General features: G+C 40.5%; 1 protein-coding gene across 2 annotated transcripts in view; it reads right to left on the bottom strand.

The window, feature by feature from the left end:
* The window catches only part of igf2bp2a (insulin-like growth factor 2 mRNA binding protein 2a), a 52252-nt gene that overhangs the window by 10135 nt on the left and 15992 nt on the right, over positions 1-26125 (bottom strand). For both annotated transcript variants that reach the window (XM_083922140.1, XM_083922139.1), the window contains exons 3-9: positions 14419-14467; positions 12640-12691; positions 9363-9426; positions 6245-6535; positions 5688-5822; positions 2358-2480; positions 106-241 (exon numbers count right to left, since the gene is read on the bottom strand). In XM_083922140.1, coding sequence (XP_083778266.1) covers positions 106-241; positions 2358-2480; positions 5688-5822; positions 6245-6535; positions 9363-9426; positions 12640-12691; positions 14419-14467 — 850 coding nt within the window. The remainder of the gene's footprint in view (positions 1-105; positions 242-2357; positions 2481-5687; positions 5823-6244; positions 6536-9362; positions 9427-12639; positions 12692-14418; positions 14468-26125) is intronic.

The raw sequence follows: 26125 nt of genomic DNA on the forward strand, positions 1-26125 counted from the left end.
CACCTGTCAGTCTGTGTGATTCATCCTGAGATCATAACCACACACACAACACACACAATGAATGTTCAAGGGGCCTGCAGATGGTAACCTTTAGGCTCGGCTTACATTTATAGCAGCAATGTCATTCTCGAAGGCTTCCCTCAGTTTCTTTGTGATCTCCGCCTCGGCTTTACAACACGCCTCCAAGTTGCCCCTCACTGTGATGGTCCTCTCAGCGTTGTAAAAGGTTAAGTCTTGTAACCTGCAAAGGAGAATTTATATAAACAGGATAAGCCTCATTGAGATTAAAAAAAAATATTTTAAAAGTGTCCTAGCTAAGACAGCAGCAGCACGTTAAACAATGTTTTCAGGCATACAACAGTTAAAAGACAAGACAATTTCAAATCATAGCATGAGTATACCAAAAACAAGACTCAGGAATAATCATATCCTAGATCACATAAGGGAAAATAGCATCAAAGCATCAACTACCTGATGTACTTTCCTTTGACTCCTTCAATCTATTTTTGAAAAAGGACCCAAATCAGTGTCCCACTGGAGCAACGTACCTAAAAGCCCTTTTTCCCCATTTCAAGACGGGCATTGGTGACAGATAGCAAGAGTAAGTCTTGCAAGTTGGAAGCTTCCAGCGTTTTTCAGATGAATACATTTTCATCGATATGAAAGAAATAGGGCCATGCATTACGGACTAGTGGAGTATCCTAATCGCAGGGGGGCACAATATTTGTTAAAGGCAACATATGTGTCAAAATACCACTGTGAATTAAGTTTTGGCGTGTTAAGCATGGAGAAAAAGACTTTGATTGGTACAAAAAACACCATGATCATTTTGATATAGTTTGCGATGAAAATGAGAATAATGATGCATGCAGACTCTATGTTATGAATCTGAAGTCTCATTGCCCAAACCAAGATAACCCTGATGATATCCTCAGGATCGTTGTCTTTTTTCGAGACTCAAAGTTCCTCCAGAGACACAAAAGATATTACAGATATAAGATATAACTCTCTTCACAGTGTGTACAAAAGAGTAGCAATGGCCCTTTAAATGTGCTTTTCCCTCTCAAGGTCAGGATGTAAATATCGGCAGAGTGACACATGTATGCACGGTACAGATGAAATGAATTCATCCATCATTGCTTATTAATATTTTGGGAGAAACACTGCTGTAGAGAAGCATTAGTGTAAAAACACTGTAGCAAAAATATTTCATTTGCTCTTATCATTTTGTGCCAATCGCTGCCAAACGGCTTCAATCGTTCTGAAATTAAACCACAGTTTAACCTCATTTAAGTGAAAAGTGTACCCGAAAAGTTGCTCTCACATTTTTTTAAAACACTGCTTTTACCACAAAGATGCTCACTTGGATCTCGTAAAATCTCAAGTCATTTCTTTCCTCACCTTTACAGGATACTTTTATACAGCGTAGCAGTTACAGTACAACCTAATCTTTTTTGAACAACTTCACAGGACTTCACATATCCATTAATACTGAATGCACTGTTTGCCTATTTTCAAATGGAAACTCTCCCTCTCTCTTTGTCTCTCCCCTCAGCTCTGTCTTTCTTAAGGCTCATTACGTCCTCAGAGCTCAGAGAGACAGAGCAATTCATTAGACCTAAATGAACGAAGGCTGGTGAGCGCGGCCTGTTAAATGGGGTGTAATCACCGCCTCTCTGATATCGTGTTCTGGAGTGAAGGAGCTGTAAGCAACTCTTCACATTTCTTCTCTCACAGCTCAGTTAAGTGAAACCACATGCTGAGAGGCTAATGAGCACAGTTGTAGAAAGGTGTGGCGCCAAGAAGTTGAAATTGTTGCCTTTTATATGTGCTATGGTTAAATTGATGATATTCCAAATTGCCGCTGTTCCGTAATGCCACAATCACACTCGCATCAAAGCGTTCAAATACTCCAGTGTAAATATATATTAGAGTAAATATTGGGGTTTTTTGCCAGGGATTTATGAATTGTTTTGAAGACAATGAAGGCCGGAAGATTTGATTGTGAAATGATAATGATGAATGAATATTTAATTGTGATAAATGGAGCCCTTCTTTCTCTGGAAATCATCGACTGATTTTTAAACTCAATATAACCAAGTACACTTCCCCAAGTCTTGGACCTCTGTCTCTATTTTGTCAATGCTCAATACCTAATTCCATGGTTCTCTCCAGGAAAACTTTTAGAAAAGTATTATTGTTACAACAGACCCATAAAAAACTGTAAAGCATTATTTATTACAAATACAGCCAACCCTAGGTGTGTGTGTGTGTGTATATGTGTGTGTGTGTGTGTGCCACAGAGTCGTGGGCGTGTGTGAAAGAGGAAGGCTGAAGCAGCAGGAGAGGCGACTTACGAGGAGATGGTAATCTTGGTCCCTGTGTCCTCCTCGATCTTCTTCATGTTGCGGCCCCCCTTCCCAATCAGCCGGCCCACAAGGTTGTTTTGGGCGAGGATCTTCAGAGGGATGTCCTCCGTCCTGTGCGCGCGCACACACACACACACACACACACACACACACACACACACACACACACACACACACACACACACACACACACACACACACACACACACACACACACACACACACACACACACACACAGGTTAGGCGAGATGATAGAAGATACGTAAGTTCCGCTGATTGTCACTGATGTGGTGTGAGGAATGTCATTGTGTGATGGCAATGAACAGGAATGTGGACAGCTGCCCAGCTGGTCTAAGCGCAGGGCACAATGTTACGACATGAGCTTTTTATTTAGTGATGCATGCACAATGGTTCCTTTTTGGGTTTTACAGATTCAGGAGGGGGGGCTTAAAGACACAGGTGCGAAAATGGAGCGCTTCAGAGAGTGAATACTGGTATATTCAGACAGACAGTATGAGAAAAATATTGTGTTTTTTGAACATTAAAGCATGTAAACATGTTCTAAAGAAACCCAGAATGCAAGTGCGAGTAGGACCTATAATCCATTTTCCTGTAGAGTTTTTGTCCACATGCCCACACAAGTTTCCTGCTGCAAGAAGACACCGTTCACCACAGTTTATAGTAAACAAGGTACAGCTACAACAAGAGGTCGGCTGGGGTTTTCTGCTAATCTTTCAAAATCAAGGCAGCCGACTGTTTTTGGCCAACTCTTATTTTTTCCCTCTATCTAATAAAATACAACAGTTTAATAAGAAACAAATGATACAAAACGTTAACAAGTGATAAGATTTCTCAGACATCTTAGCAACTATTAAAAAAGACAATATTACAAGTTTAGTATTTGATTTTTGAAAGTAATTTATTCTGTTATTCCAGTACGATTTAATATATTTTGTCAACAGGCAAGCATGCAATTTAGCATATATGAAGAATAAAGATTCTGATAATAATGTTGCTTGTCAAATCCAAAGTTAAGGATGTATAGGTAATATCAAACAAGGTTTTGTCCCTGAATCAAATGTTGTATCTCATTTGTCTAGTATCCTTCCTCTTATTGGTATTATTCGCTATTGAGGTTGGTCGCTTTACAAATATATTCAGGAGGAACACAAATTGTGTAATTTAGTATTGGAAAGTGAGTTTCTTTTGTCCCGTACAAATGATGATGATTTAAGAGAGTTAATTTTCCATGAAATAGCTCAACAAAACCCTGAAGTATTCTGCACGCACGGGCACATGTTGCAATGGTTGTTTAATTTTGATGTTTAAGTCTCTACTTTTGTCTCACGGGCCTGGAAGGAAAGGCAAGGTGATCTGTATCACTAATAACGATTCTGATATCTCCAGTATTATACCATAGTAAATGTTGTTTTTTTGACAGGGATTTATGAGCTGTTTTGAAGACAATGAAGGCCGGAAGATTTGATTGTGAAATGATAATGATGAATGAATATTTAATTGTGATAAATGGAGCCCTTCTTTCTCTGGAAATCATCGACTGATTTTAAACTCAATATAACCAAGTATACTTCCCCAAGACTTGGACCTTTGTCTCTATTTTGTCCATGCTCAATACCTAATTCCATGGTTCTCTCCAGGAAAATTTTTAGAAGATTATTATTGTTACAACAGACCCATAAAAAACTGCAAAGCATTATTACAAATACAGCCAACCCTAGGTGTGTGTGTGTGTGTGTCTGTGTGTGTGTGTGTGTGTGTGTGTGTGTGTGTGTGTGTGTGTGTGTGTGTGTGTGTGTGTGAGTGAGTCAGAGAGAGGGAGCGCTACCTTGGGCTAAGTAGAAAAGCATGGTACTGCAGCACTCACCTGTTTAAGTGGCTGTCCTGTGCCCGGAAGCACAATCGTCCATTCACTCCCATACATGCGGGGAAGAGGAGACCACCTCCGAATTTTTTTTTTGGTTACCAATCGAAAGACTCATAATTATCTTGAGACCCTCTACTAAAAAAATGTATGTGGGCATAATTTTAGACCCAACCTAAATCGAGTTAGGGGCAGGAGAAGTAGCGTTCGAGGCTAAAAAATAGCCTTGGTGAAACACCTCCAGCAGCTAAGGCCTCGTCTCTGTAGAGCCCAGTGCAGGGATATGGCAGAGACACAACTCTATTGCTCAAACTTTTTGTGCATTGTGTCCAATGTTTTTTCAATTGTTTTTCTTGTTGTTTTGCGCTTTGCCCTTGGGCAGGTACTTGGTAACATCCTCCCGTGTTCATGAGCAGAGTGCAACACATTTGTATGTGCGTAGGTGAGGGGTGGTGTCAGCTACCCCATGAGGATTTTTATTCAATCCAAGCACAGATATTGACTCGTATTACTCATATAATACTCGTATTCGGCAAAATTGCTTTATCCATACTGGATACTCCGCCGAGTATCCAGCTCAACTCTAATGTTACCTTCTTAAATCCATACACACACACACGTTCCTATTACATTTCTGCACTTTTTTACAAGCCTGACTCAGAAGTCGGAAGTTCCTGATTTCAGATTACAAGTGAACGCAGCATAACCGACAGCGACAAGCACACCATGACCATGACTGAGTGAACAGCGTCACTAACATGGCGGCGTATTGCATTTAGAGAGGCAATGTCGCCACAGAGACGCAGCAAAAAGGCAAGTAGAAGTTCTTGTTTTAGTGGGTCATATGCTCAGTCACAATTGATTTAACTCACTCTTTAATAGATAGTAACTTAACAGATAGTTAACTAGATAAAAATCTTAGGGATTATATCTTTAAAAGGAAGTAAATTCTTTCTGAATCCAGCAATGTTGGCTGTAGCCTTGGCATTGTATACACCAACTGTGTGCACACGTCACTAGGGAAAATGTAAAGGCGGACAAACATCAGACTTGAAAACAAAGACAGACACAATCTGTTGGTGTTGATACTGAGATCCGGTAGAAGTGCGAAGAGTTTATAAAGGTGCAGTGTCTTGTTAAAAGTGTCAAGCCCAATTAGACAAGTTGGCCTCGTTTCTTAAATGCTAAGCTGCGATCACGTGTTAGCCTATGTGTGTGTGTCAGGTGCACTGTGTTTACTGTATTAGTGGTCCTAGAGAGAGAATGCACAGTGAGATTAAATGATGTACAGGCAGGTTAAAGGATAAGATTACAACCCTGCAGACATTACGTCTAATCTCCCTGTGGGAGTGTATATATGCTCTGTATCAGCAACACCTGAGTGTGTTTATGTGTAAGTTTATGCTTGTTTGTGCATATTGAAGGGAAGACTCACGCCTTGGTGTCATTGGCCTCCTTGTGCACAATGTCCAGGATCATGCGACAGGCAGAGGAGCAGCCCTCGGGGGTTGAGTGGATGGTGATGGACTTTTCTGCTGCACCTGCATTTTCCTTCCGATGAATGTCCACCCTGAGATAGGGAGAGAGAGGCGGACAGAGAGATGAACGCAATGTAGAGAAGGACAGAGGCAAGAGAACAAAGTAAAAATAACGTTTGCACACCAAGAGAGAAAATTAAAGTACAGAAAAAGTACAGAATGACAACAAATTAGGGCATTGCAAAGAGAAGAAAGAGTTGGAACTGGATGGTGCTGTTCACAAAAGATAAACATGAGGTGGCAGTAAACATGCTATGAATAATTTGGGCTTCTCATTTCCAAAATCTATAGTTAGTTATTTTGTGCTATCTTGCATCATATCTCAGACAAGTGGTCAAGCCTGGATATATTATTCATTCAAGCTTCCACAAAATTGGAACAGAGCTTTTTGAGTAAATAGTAAATAAGTAAATAAAACCACCCCAAAAAAAAAGGATTACCAGAGTAAGCTTACTTGGACTGTGTCTGTTTGGTGACATTCTTGATGGTGAGGCCATCCTTGCCGATGATGGCTCCCACAAACTGAGTAGGCACGCGTATGCGAAGGGGGAATTTGGGTTGTCCGCTGAATGGAGCGCCAAAGTCTCCTGAGGGTCCGGGCATACAGGCGCCCTGGTCCCGAGACGACCGACCCCCACGGCGCGTGCGGGGAGCCTGGTCTGGCGGAGCAGCATCCATGTCCGCAATATATGACACCTTGAAGGAGTAGTCGTCACACTGGTGTCCTGTTAACTTCTCAATGGCTCTGGAACAGGAGATGAGAGGCAATTACAATTAAACAATCGGGTCTAATTGTCAATACAATCAATTGTAAGTGTCAATACAAGGGAATAATAATATCGCTGTATCGAGGTTCTGTGTTCTTTCTTAAGAGTTTGCAAAAGTCATTTACTAATATTTAAATTGGCCAACTTCTTAAGATATACTTGCCTTGCCCTTTGTGTGTAAGCATGATATTACCTCCTTCCAAGCAGTGGTCGTGTACATCATAAAAAAGTACGCTAAGATGCACATGAACTTTCAGGAGAAGCAACATCAGCAACACACTCTAACCCAATAGCAACAATAATGTTGAAAAGTTTTAAAGAGAAACATAATAAGGAGGGAGTGTATGCCTTTTTTATGTGTCGACTTTTTTGAGCGCTTTGAGTTAAAATCTGTGAACTTTTCAGTAATGCGCTGATTTCATCACGGGCATGAAACTATTACAACAAAGACAGAAAAGCCCATTTGTGGAAGCAGATAGAATGGACACTCATTGTTGCTGGTGAGTATTGTGCTTTTATCACGCTATGCGTTGTAAGCTTGTAATTGCTTGTTGTTAGCCTGTTTTTGGCTGTGTAGCCACCTAGATCACTCAAAGAATCGGACCGAATGTAGTAGGACATCCTGATATTTTTGTCATACTGTATTTAACATGTTATGTATCGTGACATGATAAATATTTTTCTAGCATACTAACAGTACGGTAGTGTGGGTATTGGAATGTAGAGTTTATTTTCAGGAACATGGCAGGCGAGGAGCTGTTTTTGTCCAGTGCCAGTGATCTTGTAAAATATTTAATTCAACAAGTCAATTTCAAGTCAATTAACCCGCAAAAGCATCGGCGTAAATGCTACATGGTAAACAAGTTTTGGATTCAAAAACAGCATCATCTTGTGATTGGTTCCTCCAAGTGAAAGCATCTTTCCTTAGATGGACATTACCCTTTACGTGCTGCCTGCAATGTTGTTGTTCATTCACAACACAGCCGTACCGGCATTTTCTCTGCAATGTTACCAGGTTTTGAGGTGGGAAATTGAGATTTCCCTAAATATCCTTGCTTCCATTTACACATAACGCCATGCAGGAAATGTTCCTGAACACCTCAGGAATTGATTACATGCGTGAAAGGGGCTTAAGTGTGGATAGTGGGGGTGGAATGGTTTATTTAAAAAATCTGTCCCGTTCGGTACGCATGTCACGGTTCGGTACAGGTGTGTACGTTCCGTTTATGAGGTGCAACGTAGCTTAAGTCTTCATGACCGCTCTCCTCTTTCGTATCCATCTCAGCACTACGTCTCAGCGCGTCAAATCCCGGCGCTCTGGGAGACTCGCTACGCTCTTCTTCTTGGGTTTTTGAATCCTCATGGCAACAGCTCGCTTATCTCCGCTCTGTTGTTGTTCTCAATAGTTTCTGTCTGGTTAAATCCGAGGTTAAATCACCACATCAACGTCTCTTTCTACTCTTAAAAAGAGAAAGGTTGACACAGAAAGTTTAGTTTCTGTCACTGTGAAGCCTGAGTTTACTCTGCAGCCATATCTGTGTGTGTAAAGAGGAGAAGTTGAGAAGGCATTTTCATAAAAATCCTGCTGCATTTATGTTACGCTCATTTGTGTCAGTCCAGTTTCTGATGAATAATCTAATGTTTCATATTCACTTGTAAGCCTGGTAAAGTAACTAGTAACTGAAGTAATCAGATAAATGTAGTGGAGTAAAAAGTAGAATATTTCACTGATTTGTAGTGGAGTAGAAATATAAAGTAGCATGTAAATAAAATACTCAAGTAAAAGAGCCTCAAACTTTACTTTAGTCCTATAATTAAGTAAAAAAACCTCTGGTTAACAGGTTTGTTCATTTAACAAGGATTGTTTTTGACAAGCTTGTTGCACTGAGGTCATGACTAATATTTACATTGATAAAATAAGGACATTATATGCAATTCTATGTCGCTGCAGTATTTTACAATATCCATTAATATGATGCTCATATTTTTACGGCCCCTCATTTTGGATCATTTTCATTAACCGGCCCCAATTTTAAATTAATTACAGAACCCTAGCCTTTATTCAGTCAGTTCAGTGACTGCTGTTTGTGTGTATTTTAGGGAAAGAAAACCTATTTTCTTAATTTTTTCTAAGATTTGATAATGTAAAAGTGTTTATATTCTTACCTAGAAGGCAAACAATTGTTTACCTTTTTGCCAACTAAATATATAAATGCATAAATGCAGCAATGTCTCTCCTACTGTTCGAAAATCATCATTTCAATTTAATTTAAGATTGTTACAGTATTCCCCAGGCAAGCTGCCTTATTATTTCAGTTTTTGCATGATTGCATGACACGTCCTTAAGAATATCTGATTCGAAATTATTTTTTAATTATTGGGATACAGATCTGATACATGGTATTTTTAGAATCTGAAAGAAATAGAAAAAAACAAACGAACCGAACCCAAAAACCATGACCCGAAAACCGTGCTATGAACCGAACAGTGGATTTTGTGAACCGTTCCACCCCTAGTGGATAGGGGGTTGACATATATATATAAATATACTGTATATATATATATATTTATATTAACTGCCATAAAATATAAGTCATATTCACATTACTATATATATTATTGCTAGTGAAGTATGATTTATCCCTGCTCTGAACTTGGTGGACATACTTTTGAATCCCTCAGGGCACACATCGTAGTACACAGAGGCTTAACGGGTGTACTATTCTTCTCGTGCTGCCGCTGCTTGTCTATGCATACACAAAGGCAAAAAATACAAGCCTTAGGGCCATTATTTGTGATGCTTACTCTTTAGCTTCCTCCTTGGTTGCGTACGTAACATTCACCACTGCTGTTTCTGTATCAGTGTTCACTGTGAAACAAGACAGAGAGAGAGAAAAAAACATGAAATAAAGGAAACAAAGGTTCAGGCCACATTTACACATGCACACAGCAAGTCTTTGTTGTTGCAGTAGGTGAGTCAGACACGCGTTCAGGTTCCCGTGGTGACCCAAAGAGCCACTTGTCCGTGTGAATCCATTATAGCCATCACCATACTGGCTTCCTTCCAGACCCCGCTGTTGCCTCGACAGACAGAAGCTGCTGAACACAATAGCCTCTCTGCCACTTATAACAGATTTAGGTTTGAAATGACAGCCACAAATCAAGTTATCTGTAATAAAGTGCACACGCAGGGACACAATTTGGGAAGATCAGCGGTCCTGCACTGCTGCTCAGATCAGAGCTAACTGCCACAGGTATGGGTTTGATTGCCACTTGGACCACACCATCGGACAGCACTTGCAACGACGAAAAAAGAGAAACTCAAGTAATTGAGCTGACTCCTCAAGTACTTGATTGATGGAAAATTCATTTGCAGCTATTTTGATAAGCAATTCATAATTTAAGTAATTTTTCAAGCAAAAAATGAAAAAACATCAGTTTCAGCTTATTCATTATGAGAATTTCCATATTTTGTTGTCTTGTGATATGTTAAACTGAACATTTTTAACTTTGGGACTGTTGTTCGAACAACATGAACAATTTTATTTACATTTTATAGACCAAACAAAGAGGCCTAATCGGTTAATTGAGATAATGGTCTCCAGATTAGGTCATGACTAATAAGTAATGGCACCCCTAAAATGAAGGACAAATACCAAAACTAAAAGGTCTCTGAGTAGTGAAGGTAAAAAGAACTGCCATCTCCTGCCATCATGTGAAATGTGTTTTTTGGACTTATTTGTATGTAACTTATAATTTTCTATGCAAGTCTACATATCCTGAGCATGTTTTATCTAATTCTACTTCAGCTGAATTTCACTGAACAATAACCTTTTTCATCTTGTGGAAAGTTTAACTTTCAGTACCTGCAGCTCAAGAGAGCAGCAGTGATAGTGATAGCAAGATAAAAAGAAACACAACATGTCTTATTGATAGCAGTGCACAATATGGATTTTAGATAACTGATCTTTTTAACATTTTGTGTTTTCAAAACAAGTTCATAACCTGTAGTTTATGCACACCTGAGGGTAACAGATGCTTAGATGTATTGAGAAAGGTATTTAATATTACACAGCTCTGTTCAAACCAAATCTAACTGACATCATCAAGTACATCAAAAAGCTTCACAAACGCTTTATAAAAGCATTCGACATAATCTGTCAAAGCAGACATGTTCATATATATTCGTATAATACGTGTTCATTGGCGGATCACAAACCAACTTTAAAGGGGCACAAACCATATGTGAGTGTGTAGATGCTCACTTGTTAAGTCAGTCAAAGCAATGTGGTTTTATTTTATCGGCCGATCATTTATCAGCTAGAAGCTAAATATCAAAATAATACGTTAATAAGTTTCCCATTATCTGTTGATAATTTATCGGTACCTATATATATTGTGCACCGTGGAAGAAATGCCTTCTGACCTACTAAGACTTCTGTGAGACGAGACATTAACGTCATCTCTACTTTGTCAACGAAGGATCTCTATTTGTGTTACTGCTAAATGTCTAAATGATGAGTCAACAAAGAAGCCAGTGCTCTTTGATTGCGAGGACTGATGCCAAAGCCTGCTGAAAAAACATCCGCTGCTTTAGATATCTAAGAAAATATAGACATGTGAGGCAATTTACCAAGGAAACAAATGTTTTAAAGTGAGCTTTTTCATTTAAAAAAAAATGTCAGAAATAAAAATAGACATAAGATCAAGTCTCTTCTGTCATTTAAGACAAAATCCTCCACATCCGAGTGTGTTCTGGAGACAGCGGGTTTAAAAGGGTTAAAATCAGTGACAGTGCCCAGGCTTAGAGAGGGTGATTGGGCAGAGCCTGGCATGGTGCCCGGCCCCGGCGCTCGCAGCTAGCTCCGCCCCACCCCTGCCTGCCCTGCCCCACCACAGGAAGCCTTCACCATGCCACACAAGAACATGGGACTCCTCCAAAACCTCACCCAGTAGCCAGAGCACATGGACACGGGCAGAGAAAGAGTGACAGGAAGTTGGACAGTGACACAGAAAGTGACTAAGATGGGGACGGATACACGAGCGAGATGAATCCCTGGAAGCTTTGATCATACTGTGAGACTCCGACGTTTGGGAAAGAAGGAAGGGGAGGAAATGCTGTGCCGGTGTCTGGTACTGTACAGATGAAGTGGGCTGTTTAACGGCAGCGTCGGGGAAACTCTGAGTGGAGAAATTTCTCCGCTGGGTTCTCTTTTAGCACCTGTCATGACTACAGTGGGTGGTAGTTGGTCTCGGCTGCTTTGACACACAGAGAGACACCGCGCGGCCGCGTGTGTGTGAGTAATCTGTTTACATGTGTGTTGGTTTGCTGTGTGCACGTTTACTACCGGTGAGTAGTGTGTGTGTGTGTGTGCGTGAGTGTGTGTGTGTGTGTGTGTGTGTGTGTGTGTGTGTGTGTGTGTGTGTGTGTGTATAGGCAGCGAACAGTTCACAGGGCTGACTACCCTGCACGCACACATAAACACACACATACTCCATCAGACAGTGCAAAAGCCTTACCACAGGCGCCTACAGTATCCTTCCCCATTACCACGATGCACCTCCCCAAATCAGACACACAAGCAAACACGTACAGACATAAACAGACACACACACACACAAGGACACATTACTACTGGACGGCTGCCATGTCTGCCCACTTCAATCAATACGCTGAGCCCAAGGGGGCCCGTGGCAATACACAGTGCTTAATATAGAGGCTCAAATGCTGCTCTCTTTGGGTCAGACTTATAAGACACACATGCATGCAGACAGACAAGATGATAAAGGATTATTTATGTGCAAAGATGCGTTATGTTTAGATAATGGGTGTGTGGGTTGATGGTAAGAAGGAAGTCAAGTCACGTAGGGAGACTTGACTCACTGGGAGGTGTGTGTGTGTGTGTGTGTGTGTGTGTGTGTGTGTGTGTGTGTGTGTGTGTGTGTGTGTGTGTGTGTGTGTGTGTGTGTGTGTGTGTGTGTGTGTGTGTGTGTGTGTGTGTGTGTGTGTGTTGCTAAATAGACACATGTGAATTGAACATTTGGAGCCAGATGATGATGAGATGTGAGAAGAATTCTGTACCTTGTTCCACGTTTTCTACAGTACCATACTGAGCTAGAAGGCCGTCCAAAACCTGAGGGAGAAATAAGAGTGTGGGTTAGAACCACTGAAACAAAAACACCCACAGATACAGAACACAAACACACACGTCGTGGAAGCGTAAGAGAGCTGAAGTGAAACCAGAACTTCAGAAAGTCATTTAAAATTGTAGTAAATCATAATAATAACAGGAAGCATGGTGGTGTGGTAGTTAGCACTGTCGCCTCACAGCAAGAGGTTTCCCCGTTCGCTGCGTGGGTTTTCTCCGGGTTTTCCGGCTTCCTCCCACAGTCCAAAGACATGCACGTGTTAAGTTAATTGATGACTCTAAATTTCCCGTAGGTGTGAGTGGTTGTCTGTCTCTGTTTGTCTCCATGTGCCCTGCAATAGACTGGCGTCCTGTCCAGGGTGTACCCCACCTCACGCCCGATGTCAGCTGGGATCGGCCCAGACTCACAAAACTACTGTATATTCAAACTACTAAAGGGATTAGTGTAATGAGTATTTTGTCGTTGCTGTCACTCATTTATATTTTCTTGTATTTGTTGATTCCATAAACCGCGGAAAGTCTGACTCAAACAGCTGGTCTTTGGCGTGATGCAGTACACAGCACAGATACACTTAAGCATTGAGAAAATGTGTTGCCAAAAGAAAGGCCTGACTGACAGAGAGGTAAAGCGGTGAAAATATTCTAAATATAGCTTACACTTAAATTAATATTGATATATATTTTTTTAGCTGTGTCCACAGCAGCTTCTATGTCTGTGCCCCTGTCTGCTTTTCCGAACCAGCGGCGTGCTAACCATCATCTACTGCAGATAACACACTGACCATGAATAAGTACTTCATACAGCCCCACTTCAAAATAGCTCAACAAACCCTTTAATGTTTTCTGGTGCTGTCATATAATGTTGCCAACGTTTCAATTACTGGGTTTACATTATGAAATACTAAATGTTTTATTCAATTTTTATTCTGTTATATTTCAAATATTGATCTACATTATAATAAAGACCACACAGACTGTATTATATTTGAGACTGATAGAGAATCTGAAATTAGGTCGGGTTTGGTGATCTTCATTTGTCAGGTTGGAATCTGGAAATGTTTTATATCAGTCAGACAAATAGAGAGCGCAATTGTATTTAACATTGATATTTTTAAATTTCTTAGTGGTTTGATGAGGTTTTTTAGTTTTCTCAGAGTCTGTGAACAACCTGTGTATATGGTAGCAACCCTGAGAAATGAGTCGTCAAGCATGACGGCAGAGACACTCATAAGAACAGAGAAAAGCAAATTGAACCCCAACAAGGTTATAGATGTTGACGCACACAGACAGACACACACACACACACACGGACACACACACACACACACACACACACACACACACACACACACACACACACACACACACACACACACACACACACACACACACACACACACACACACACACACACACACACACACACACACACACACAAACACAAACACACAAACACTGACCTAGAAATAAGCACACATGCACACAAATAATTGAGCCTACAGAGAAATACACTATAAAAGCTGGTGACTCATGATCAGGAGACTAGTTTATGTGCTACCTGTTGTTTCAACTGGGCATCTCTCTCTCTCTCTCTTTCTCTCTCTCTCTCGCACGCACACACACACACACACACACACACACACACACACACACACACACACACACACACACACACACACACACACACACAGACAAACAAACAAACAACTGACCTCCCACTGTAGATGAGGGGGAATGTTCCGGATCTGGATCTTCCGACTCCTGCAGAGATGAGAGACACAGGCGGAGTGGATTTAACAGACCTGAACTACATGCACACACACTTAAGGGTTCACAGTCAGCTGTTGTGTTTACAGAAAAGCCAAACTTATACCATATATACAATATACGCTTTCAACAGCTGAGAAGCAGATAAAAATGTAGTCGGAGCTATACTGTGTGTACAGTCGTCTTTGTAGTAACTTTGTAAAACACCCACAGCTCATTAGACAGTATAAAAAAATCAAAGGACTGTCGTAGAGCTGCTGAAGGAACTGAAGGTGTGTAGGTGAAGACACTTATTAGACAGCAGCTAGTGACTCTTGGTAACACCCTCCTACAAGTGATATTCTTACTCTCACTAGTAGAAGTGAAAAAACAACCCGATTTGAATGAAAAAGGCTGTAATTAACCAAGTATGATGAAACATAATTTGATAAATCCAAACCAATTTGATTTGAGATTATCAGAACAAAAAACACATTATTATTGCCCCCGGTCGTAAATTAACGATAAAAAAAACAACAAAGGTGTTTCTATTTTTTTACAAAATCATGTGAAGTTCATACAATTTACAGATAAATTCAAAAGAGTCAAAGATGAAAATGACTTGGAAAACTAGTGCTGAAATTTGACATGAAAAATAATCAATGAAAGGGGAAGTCAGAGGTACTAAGAATGTGTTTTAGATGAGAAGAAAGAAAGAAACAACTAGAAAGTGAAAGTGCACTCAGTAAAATCATCACTCCCCTCCCAAACAAAATCTCACTCAATTGTCCTTCCCGGCTGCCTTACAGTCAAGATGGCGGCGAAGATGAGAAAAACAGGGATTTATTCATCTAATTTTAGTGCATCATAACACATCAGGCAAGGAATGGATCTACAGATGTTCAAAATTAGACCAAACTTTTCTATGGATGTCAGTTGCAGAAGAGGACTTGTTTTTTAGCTTTGCTGATCGACAGAAATGCTTTTTGTCGTGTGATTTGTCAATGACAGCGTTAAACAGAACTGTCAATAAAAAAGGTTTTTCCAAAAAAATTGTGATCCTTCAGCACAAAGTCAAAAATGTACATAAAAAATATTAGGCTAATGGCTCCTATTTCTCTGTTGCTTGTCTGATTTATGAATTTGATTTGTAATTAACAACAGAGATGATCAAAGTCTGATTTGAACACGCTTAATTCAACCACATTTTTTAGGTATTTATCAAAACATCTAAGACAGAAAGATAAACGTCCAAACGAGGCAGCATCCCTCCAGATCTGCACAGCCTTCCACTCTCCCTCCAGTGAGCGTGTCGGCTGAAAAAGCACAGCCACACAAACCGCTCGGCAACCACAGGCTGTTAACAACTACATTAACGTGAGAGGGTCCAGCTCCGAAGTGAGAGCTTTTGATTTAAAGAGCAGAGAGGCTGGAGGAGAAAAAGAAGCAACTGTACCCCCAAAAGTAGTTTAAGGACAATTAGGATGCATTACAGGAGCGAGAGTGGAGGACGGAGGTACAGAAATGAAGTGGAGGTAAGTGATAAAACACTTGAGAGGTAAGTTCAAGAGGATTCTCCATGGAAGACACGAACAAGTAAATAACACACGTGGCTCATTCCTGCGTATTCATCCTGTCTTCAATGCATGTGCTCACACACTAACACACATTTCTCCCTCAAGGTTTTTTGCATCTTTCTCTCCGAACACGTCTTGGTGCAAAAAAAAAAGACCGCAGGTCAGAATTTCCCGTCAGCAGCGAGGAGAGGACTAGAGGACTGAGCCGGCAGCTGGACATGAATGAATGACTCTTTCTGATTGTGCCGCTCGTGGCTGTGTGTGTGTGTGTGTGTGTGTGTGTGTGTGTGTGTGGGGGGGGGGGGGGGGGGGGGGGGGGGTCTGGCAAAGAGGAGAAACACAGCGTCACTTAGTAATTTAGTGACTAGATCATATTTTTACGTTTATAAATAAAACTATAAGTAAATGTTTTCTACTAGGCTTACAGAAACTAACAGCGGGAAAAACAAACACAACAGAAACTGACGATAAGCAGAGCATCCTACCACACGCTGGCTTGCAAGTTTTCTGTCACTGATGGGGGTTTAAAGCGAGTGGCTCGATGAAAGATCTCTCTTGGCAACCGGTATACAAACAAGGGAAAACCGATAAAAATCAGCTTGCACTACTAAAACACATCACCTTTTTCAACGTAGTAAACAACCTCCAGCCGAAAAGAGTTTAAGGCCAACTCCAAAACCTCAAAACAGCCCCAAACACTGGCATCCCTGAGCTGCCCAATATGGAAAGTAAAAGCTCCTTTCATTCAGCGTTAAAAATCCCTGTGGATTCTGAGGGCCAAGCTCTCCATTGTGTTTTGGCTAATTGATTTGCCAACTGTAACCCTGTTGTAATGTTAGACTACATGACGCTGAACTGTAGAGTGATGGCGACGATGGCGTCCTCTGGGCTCTTTAAGTTAATCAGCATGTTAGCGCATATTCACAGTCAGGTGAGGCGAACTCCTGGATGACGGGTATAAACTGTATGCTTTTCTTTATCAATATTGCCCCACTATCTTTACAGTCTCTTTATCAGCGAGACTTGTTTTCCTTCAGTGTTTTTCTTTGTAGCTTGTACGTGTTTTAAAGGACACTTGCTTGTCTGTCATCTGGAAATTTGCAGCGGTAGCTCCCTGAATGGACAACTCTTGGAAAAAGTGACAGTGTCTCCTGACAGTTCTTCAAGGTCTTATTTTCAGCATGCCTGTGGCCGCCGGCTAACCATAAGATCCCTGCTTTCTGTCTGTCTGTCTCCAGCGATACATGCCACCTTGCAACATATGCCATTGTCTGTCTGCAGTGTTTATGTCTAGATGCAGCATGTCCTCAGGTTATATGTGCCGCTTTATAATCCGGGGAAATAAACAGTGTTATTATATGAACCTGCTAGGCTTCTGCTAATATCTGTTTGCATTCAACTTGAACCCAGCGCCCTTTTCTCAGCTTTTCCTTTCCCAAAGTTCGAAATGAGCTGCAGTGGAAGATACATACTGAAGTCAACGGTTACTTAATGTTTGTTGAATGTGACCAAGCTGTCTGCTGTTGGTTTAGAGCAGTCCGCCAAGAGTAAAAAAAAAAAAAAGCCTCTCAATTTCGTCCTTTAAATATCTGAGGGTGGCCATGTTCATTTGAAAAGCTAATATTTACTGCACCCACCTGCACGAGGTAACTGTGTCTTCTAACACGCGTGCATACTAATACACTTGCATGCGGAGAAGTCGAAGGAATTTTAACCTCTTAAGAGGGCGGGTTGGACACGGGTGAGAAAGAGGGTATTCATCCCTCGCCAGAAGTTTGCAGTGTTCCTAAAGATGAACGTCTGATCATCAAAAGCTCTGTGGGGGAATCATACATTTATAACCTGTTCTTCTCACCTTTTGTGTTCTGCAGCGTTTACATCTCCTCATCTCTCTTAATTAATCTTTGGGTTTGAATAGTTTTTCAGATAAAACATTTGAAGACATCGCTTTGGATTCCTGGGATATTGTGATGGCCTTTTTTTATCCTATTTTTTTTTTTTTACTGTTTCCTAACAATTAATTTAAACGAATGAATCAAGAAAATTAAGATAAATCGGTAAAATAACCATTAACTGACGCCCTATTAGAAACAATGCCCTCTCCAACGCACAACTTGATAAAATGAATCATTTGAATCATTGCTACATCAGATCCAAAATGGAGCCACAGGACAGCATGTGGACAGAGATGATGGAATGAAGAGCATGTGTCTTGTCTTTAAAATTAAACTCTCTTTGGAGGGAGCAAAGAAAAGTGGTGGGAAGAGAAGTTGACAGCTAAGGACAGTCTGGGAAAAATTACATTACATTACACAATCTAAAATATGGGACATATTTACAAAACACTGTGAGTGGAAGATTCGGGGAGATATGATATATTAAATCCAGACTACAAACTACCACATATGTGAAGCTGTTGTGTTATGACACAGTGGAAGATGCATTGTGATCAATAGCAATAGTATAAAAATACACAGTGCAACCAAAGGTCCTGCATTTAAAATCTTACTTAAGTAAAAATGCATAAATTATAAGGACCAGAATGAACTTAAACATAGTACTAGAATAGATGTAGTGTCCGAAATCTCGTTTGGTCATTCCCTATATAATGCAATATTTAATAAATTCTTCTCCAGTGCGGGGAGGATGGACGTGAGTCAAAAATAATTATTTATTTAAAAATAATGTATTTTGTGTTAACCGAAAAAAAGACTCTGCAAGTTGACAGTCCTCATCTCAAACACACTCTGTATTAGGGTTTGTCCACACGTCCCAAAGCAAACTTTTTTCCCCCCTCATTCTTAAAAAGTTTTCCGCACACATGGCGTTGACTCATGAATATCTGTGTATACACAAAACCAACTCAAGATGCCGTAGTACACATGCCAGGCCTATATGTGGCGCCACAGAAATACACCAAGAACAAAGAAGAAGAGAAAGAGCGTGCACATTAAGCTTGTGCGCTGTACACAAACAGTGTTGCCAACTTTCTCACTAGATTTAGCTACCTGTCAGACTTCCTTAGCAACTTTATTGATAAAATGCGACTAGCGTCATATTTAGTGACTTATACAGACCATCGGGGGAAGAGGCAGAAATATATGGGAGATGCCGCGCAGAGTAATCAAACTCCACGGCTGCTGAGTCCCCTCTCTTCCCCTTTCTTTTCTTGTGTAGCAGCACTGCGCAGGCACTCAGTTGAGGTGGAGGCGAGGCTTGGACTAACAAAATATGCAGATTAATTGTCCAGACGACAAAGCAAGGGTGGCGTTCTGAGATTTATCCCCTCTGGGACCCGGTTTCAGATAATAACGTTTTAAGGCCTCCGAAAAACGATACAAAAAAATTACAGCAAAACACATCTCGGTGTGGACGGCCCCTTAGATTAACGGTTGTGATTTTTCCTTATAGGTTCCTGACAGCTGGAAATCTGTCTGAACTGAACGGGCGGGGGCCAGCTGATCTGCCAGAGCAAATAAAACATGAGCACGCAGATTTGTCCGGTTCCCAGGCTAATAAGATAAGACGGTTCCCAAATGTCAAGAATTAGGCTACTTTAGAGTGATACTAGATATGAGAGACTAGAGTGCTTCAAAAGTTTCTGTTTCATAATATATAAGAGATAGTCTAATTGATTCAATTTCTGCTCAATCAAATAGTGCAATAAAAGGCAGATTCATTGGGATCGACCTTCAAAATATTAAAGGAAGCAGCAAGTTCATTTTTCTTTTTGTGTTCCTTCCACATGTGATATTGAAAAGTCTCTTACTCATTCAGTCAGTGTGAACAGGACATAATGGCTATTCAATTTGTCATAAACTCTAAGTGCTTTAATCTTAAAAAGCCCTCATAAAACAAAGTCACTCGTGTCATTAAGAGTGGTAACAGAAAAAAGTGTTATTTTCAAATACATTTCAGAGTTCCATGAATAAGGGCAAAAACTTTTTTTTACAGAAGCTCACAGGAGTGGATGATTAAACATTTCCTTCTCCACTCAAGAATTTAGTCTAATGAGGCCTTTAAAAGCCTTGTTTACCTTTCCCTCCCTGCTCTGTGCGGATGCCCATGCTGTCAGAGATCGGCTCACAAGGCATGCTATCCTGTGCCCAGCGGGGAGGCTCTCTCTCTGGACAAATAAAAAGACATCCTAAATAGCCTTTCAGTCCACCGGCCCTGTCCGGAGCACACCGCCTCACAAACACTTCTGCACACACAGTCACCTCTACTAGAAAACTCACACTTAATTGTTTCTACAAGTTTTTTTCTCCATTTATCTGTCATTTTCTTTTCTCTTGTGTCCATTTAGGTATCAATGCTCTCAATGACTGATTCTCAGAGCAAAAGTCTTGCTTCGCCTTTGTTTTCACACCAATAAAGACATGTATTTGCTGCGTAACAAGATTATTCACTCCTTGTGCTAATCGGTGAGCAATGTCACCGGATCAGTCTTGCGTCGGAAAAACAGAAATCTTTGTTTTTCATCCCTCCCTGCTAAGAAAGCATTTCTGAAAGCCAGATGACACAACAGACACAGGAAGTCCACATAAGTCCAGATGAAAGACTTTATATTGCGCATGAGATAACTGATGACTTTCAAAATGAAAGTCGAGCTGGCCTTCATCACAGCCATACCATGCAGATAAAATAGGAAATGAAAACCTCTGTGGTCATAAATCACACTGGAGACGTGTGATTATGCACCTATTACATGATCAAATTTCAAATGCAGTGATATGCACTGTCTAAGCAACACTAATGTGTCTGCTTCTTTTATGTGTCCAACGTTTCAGTGCTGAGTGCAGCATAATGTGATCATCTGACCATCAGCTACATGTCAGTATTGTAAAGAATGTAAAGCTCTTAGCTGACAAATACATCAACGCTGTTCTTATACCTTTACATCTTTCTGCAACTCGCACTGATAAAAGGTCTTTTTTATACCCAGTCTAGAAGTGAAACAACACTATCTTATAGATAGGTCAGTTTGGGTGGGTTGGTGCAATTGTCTGGTGGTCCTTATACACCAACCGCGGACTCGTCTAATCTGAATTAACCCAATTTCTAGCTTTGACCCTTAAGCTCTTAAGCGCCTAAATGCCCTGAAATCTCAGAGAGGAAGCAACAAGTCAACGACATTCTGGAGACCCTACTGTGTGGAAGATATCCCTCCGCTCCTCTTTTGAAACTCCGGCGGAGCTCCCACTGTGTCCCACTCCCTGTTGCTGGATTAAGATGGAGCTCAGGCCATTTTTGTGTCATGCTCCTATAAGCACTTTTCTAAAGGCCCATCAAATTGTTGTGAAGCACAGATAACAGGATTTGTATGAGAGAAGTGTCTATGCACTGTTTTTGTCCTTCAGCAGCAAATATGTGTTGCTATTTGTCCTCCAGAAGGACAAACAAACACTGAAGCGGTTCTTCAGCTCACACGTTGTCATGGGCTGTATGAAAAGATGCATTACGAATATTGCATATACTTCAAACCATAGCATCTTATTCAATGTCAGGCCTTTTTTTTCCATTTGTAAAAAAACATCTGAGTGCTCAAAAGAAATAAAGTTGAGCTAATGTTTACCAGGACCGGACAAGATCATATGTATCATTGTATTAGAGATTATGTTCTATTTTACATCTGTGGATGGTATTCATTTTGTATACAGTATTAATTACAAGCATAACATAAATCGTTTTTTAAGCAGGGCAGTCACAGCAGGTCTGCATGTAAAAAGTGAAATTTGTCTACAGGCAAGCAAACATTTCAACATTTATGAAGAGCAAAATTTCCAATAATAAATGAATAATGAATGAAGATTTACTTAGGTTTCAATTGAGCTCTTTTTTCCAAGTATATTCCTATTTTCCCTTTTATTAATGTCAATTCACTGTCTTTTTCACTTATTTATTAAATCGTTCACTTATTTACTTGTGTATATTGAGTTTATCGCTCACATTTTTTGTTTTGTTTTTGGAAACAGCTGTTTCATTTTGAAAAATGCTGCTGGGAACCGTGAGAGTGAACCAAATAAGCTGTAAAACCGAAACAATGATGTGAAAGATGCTAAATGCTGGGATAATTCTCTGTTGCGGCTTTATCACTACAAGTGACACCTTTCACGTGTAGTCACTTTATCCACTGTTGAATGTAAAAAAAAATTATTATAGCAGTTTTAACGGAATTGATAATGTCAATAATCAGTACAACAAAACAGCAGCAGTGTTTCCATTCAATTGTCAAGCAAATGTTATGCAAAATTTTAAATGCTGCAAAAAAGAAAAGTGAATTAGGCACATTTCCATCCACTGGGTCAGAGCAGATAAATAAAGCTGATGCGCAGTTTTGCCAGACGTTAGCGCTGTTTACACAGAGCTATAATCTACCAGTTAACAGAGAAGAAGAAGTAGAGGTTGCGAACTGGAAAAGAAAAAAAATCCCTTTGGTAATCTAACCCATCTACGAGAGAAAAATCTTCAGGAATTTGGTTTAATTGGGTACGTTTTAATTGTTTTTCCATGTCAGCTAGTACTGGCCATGTTTCATGCTGTCTGGAAGTCCGGGAAATCTGTGAAGATGCCGACAGCTGAAACAGCTGATCAATTATGCAAGTTAAATGTTAGAACGTATTCAACAAAGTTGTTTCCATATAGGATTTAGCACGTCAGATCTTTTTCAACAAAGACAAAAAAACACCTCAAGTGAGTGGAAAAACATTTTTGTGCAACTGAGGATGAAATTAGGATGAAATTATCCATTTCCATACAGCGAAAATGTCTTATTTCTCCTGAATATGTATACTGTGTATATATAAAAGACATTTATATATATTTATATATATACAGTATATACACACTAGTAAGGATTATTATTACCTACTGAAATTTCCAGAGTCATAATAATCCTCACTGGTGACACATTCAGTCTCATTAAAAATTCTGGGCATTTATTTACATCCATCAAGGATCCTAAGAAAGAAAGCACCCATTGTCTCTGCTCTTCTTCATTGTTCCCTCACCAGTTATTTTTCACACTGATACTGCAGAGTGAAGCAAGCGGCCGCTCCACGGTGCTGAAAACCATCTCGTCTCAGTGTGTAGTGCTCAGATGCCTACTTCTGTTTTCCCTCCAAGCCCTCGCCGGGTGAGAAACTCATCAGAATTCAGCAGGCTTACCTGCCTGCCTGTTTCTCTTCATGCATTAGTTTTCTCTGTGGCAGCGAGACAGGGAGGCACAGGCCGAGAAGCAGGCAGGTAGACACATGCGGCTCTAATGGAAGCCACAGCCTTCCTGTTGACGTCTGCCTGCTCCTCACTGTTGACACTCACTCAGCTTAAGAGGGAGACGTAAATAAGAAGGTACTGCACGTCGTTTCTACATCCATCACGTATGGTACAAGGTTTATTTGTACGCAGGCGCATTTCAAGTAGATTAATATCTTGTATCAGGGAATGATTTAGTGTCACATGATGGGAATAATTACAAGTGACTCAATAGATTCTCAATGACTCAGGCGTAGCAAGACATTCATGTTTGAGATCTGCACAACATGAGACTGTTCACTCTGACTCAGACAGTCCTCGCTTATTATCAACTGTATCAACGGAAGCATTTGGGTGTCTGATTTCCACTACAGCTCAATGATATTCAGATAATGTCATAAAGAAACAACGAAAATAACTATGAACAATAAGATGAAACACATACAGATATTCTATTGGGGTAACCATAAGCTATTCGCATACTGCTGCAGATATAAAGGATTTGAAGCTCTCAAACGTAATCATCACTACAAATTCATTTTCAGTCAGTGCTAAATGCCACAGGGTGCACAGATGACACAAAATAAATGTCCTCTTGTCACGCCTACTAAGGCAATGTAATGAGATTTTTAAAATGATCCATTTGTGCCACAATGCATTTGTATTTAATTGAAAACCGTTTGCTTTAACAAAGTGACTGGATTCCCTCTGTATGTTTATTTGAAATAAAATCTGGACAGTTACATTTGGTGCAAAAGACATTCTTGACCGATGTTTATCTAAATACAGTGAGGCGCTCATAAACAACATAAACAGTTCAGAACTGTCTGATTGTACGACCTGGACAAAGAAACATTAATCGAAACGTCAATGAAAAAAAATGAATGTTCAGACACGATCCTAGTCAATTTTTTCCCCTCAGACATGTTTACGATAAACTGTTGCCCATAAAGTTGGAATACAATATTTTTTGCCTCTTCTCATGAAATGTTTATGGCAATGAGATTTATTCTTAATAGATAAAGTGTAAAAACAGGAATGTGTTTATTATTCTAACTTTATGGGAAACAGTTGCAGTTTTTTCCCCCAGAAACTACAATTAGTAAAACGTGATTAAAATGACATATACTCCATTTTGCTCAGTGAAAAATCCATAATCTATGAATATGCAAAACTTACGTTTAACTACTGACAAATGAATCACTTGGCTGATTCATGCAAGTTATATCTTAACTACAGATTAAACAGAGCCAGTGCAGACAATAACAGTGTTAAATCCATGTTCATTTAAGTCCAGCAATTTTGTGTTTCATTTATTGTTCTCATTAAATTATTGTATTTTCTGATCTGATGCAAAAAAACAACAAGATATATCGTCTATCCGCTGCCCTGCTCTCTAAATACATAGCCACTGAAAAACACATATCAGCCAAACACTAGTGCGAAAACAGCTGAGTGTCAAACACTAAATTATTCTGCACAGTGAAGGTCAAACAACCGAATGAAGCAACAATAAGCAAATATTTGAGTGAAGGGTGATTTTAGAAAAAATGGTAACCCCACACAAATACTGTATGAAGGCTACCAATAAGACCTCCCATCAGCCCTGAAAAAAAAAATGAATAAATAATCTTACATATTACATTAAATGTAATACTACATATGCATTCCTGTGCAGAAGTCATTTCAGCTAACCACGCACAACACAGCAAACATTCAATCACCTGCAACTACTACAGTTACAGTTCAATTTACTGGCGCTAACACAGCTTCTCTTTTCACTGAGCCACACGTGTCGAGACGAAATAAATAAATAAACAAACAGAAAGATGATTCAAGAGGACTTGCGAAGTCAAGTGCCACACTGCTCTGTCCTGCGCACATCAAACACTTCCCTGCCCCTCCACACTTCTACTTCGCTCACGGAGGACTCCTCTGAGTCCCCCGTCAAAAAGCTCCCAGTCAGCACAGTCGATGACAGGCACGTGGCGCAGAGCCTACAGGGACAGAGCTGACATGCAATCACAAGAAACACATCTAACACATGCACACACACACACACTGATGTATTTTTTTTCTATCTCTCTCACACACCTCAGTGCTAAGAGCTACTGACAGGTGGATACCAGCTCATACTGCGGCGGTGCAGTGTGGGTCCGCTGTTAGCTGCTCCTCATGGCTGCTTCTGTTGCTTTATGTTGAGTTGTGCAGCTTGCTCCTTAGTTCTCATCCTTTAATCTGTCGACCATGAGGTATTACACTGTAGCTGGAAGGCTGAGCCCGCCTGCCATAGGTGTAGGTCCTGGCAGGGTTAAACTGGATCAATACCGCAGGCACACTACTCAACATTATGAAAGCCCTCAAACTGTTTTCCTGCCTGCTTTAACAGTCTGTCTCTCATCGTCCCTCTCTCTCTCTCTTTCTCCCTCCTCATCTTACTGCTCCCTCCAGCTCCCTCTGGAGAGCGAGCTTGTACTTGTTCACACACACACACACACACACACACACACACACGCACACTACCTCTTCTCCCCTCCTCCGCTTGTCTAAGGGGAAGTTCCTAGCAGAGGGTGAAAACTCGTAAAGCAACTAGCAGGAGCTGAGGGAAGATTCGTCCTCTGAGAAAAAAGAAACGCACCGACAAGTTTGGTCAATAAGCAGCGGAATTCAAAAACACCCCTGCCAATAGCAGAGGAGTCCTCCTTCTCCAAACAGAACAAAGGCAGAACAAAGCTTTTGGAAACAGTCAAACACACCACGTTTCTCAAACACAGGGTTGAGGACTGGTGCCAGGCCGGGAGACACATGGCTGATGCATGCATGTACACGGTGGAGCACAAGT

The sequence above is a fragment of the Echiichthys vipera genome (assembly GCF_963691815.1).
Source record: "Echiichthys vipera genome assembly, chromosome: 10".
In the NCBI taxonomy this organism is placed as follows: domain Eukaryota; kingdom Metazoa; phylum Chordata; class Actinopteri; order Perciformes; family Trachinidae; genus Echiichthys; species Echiichthys vipera.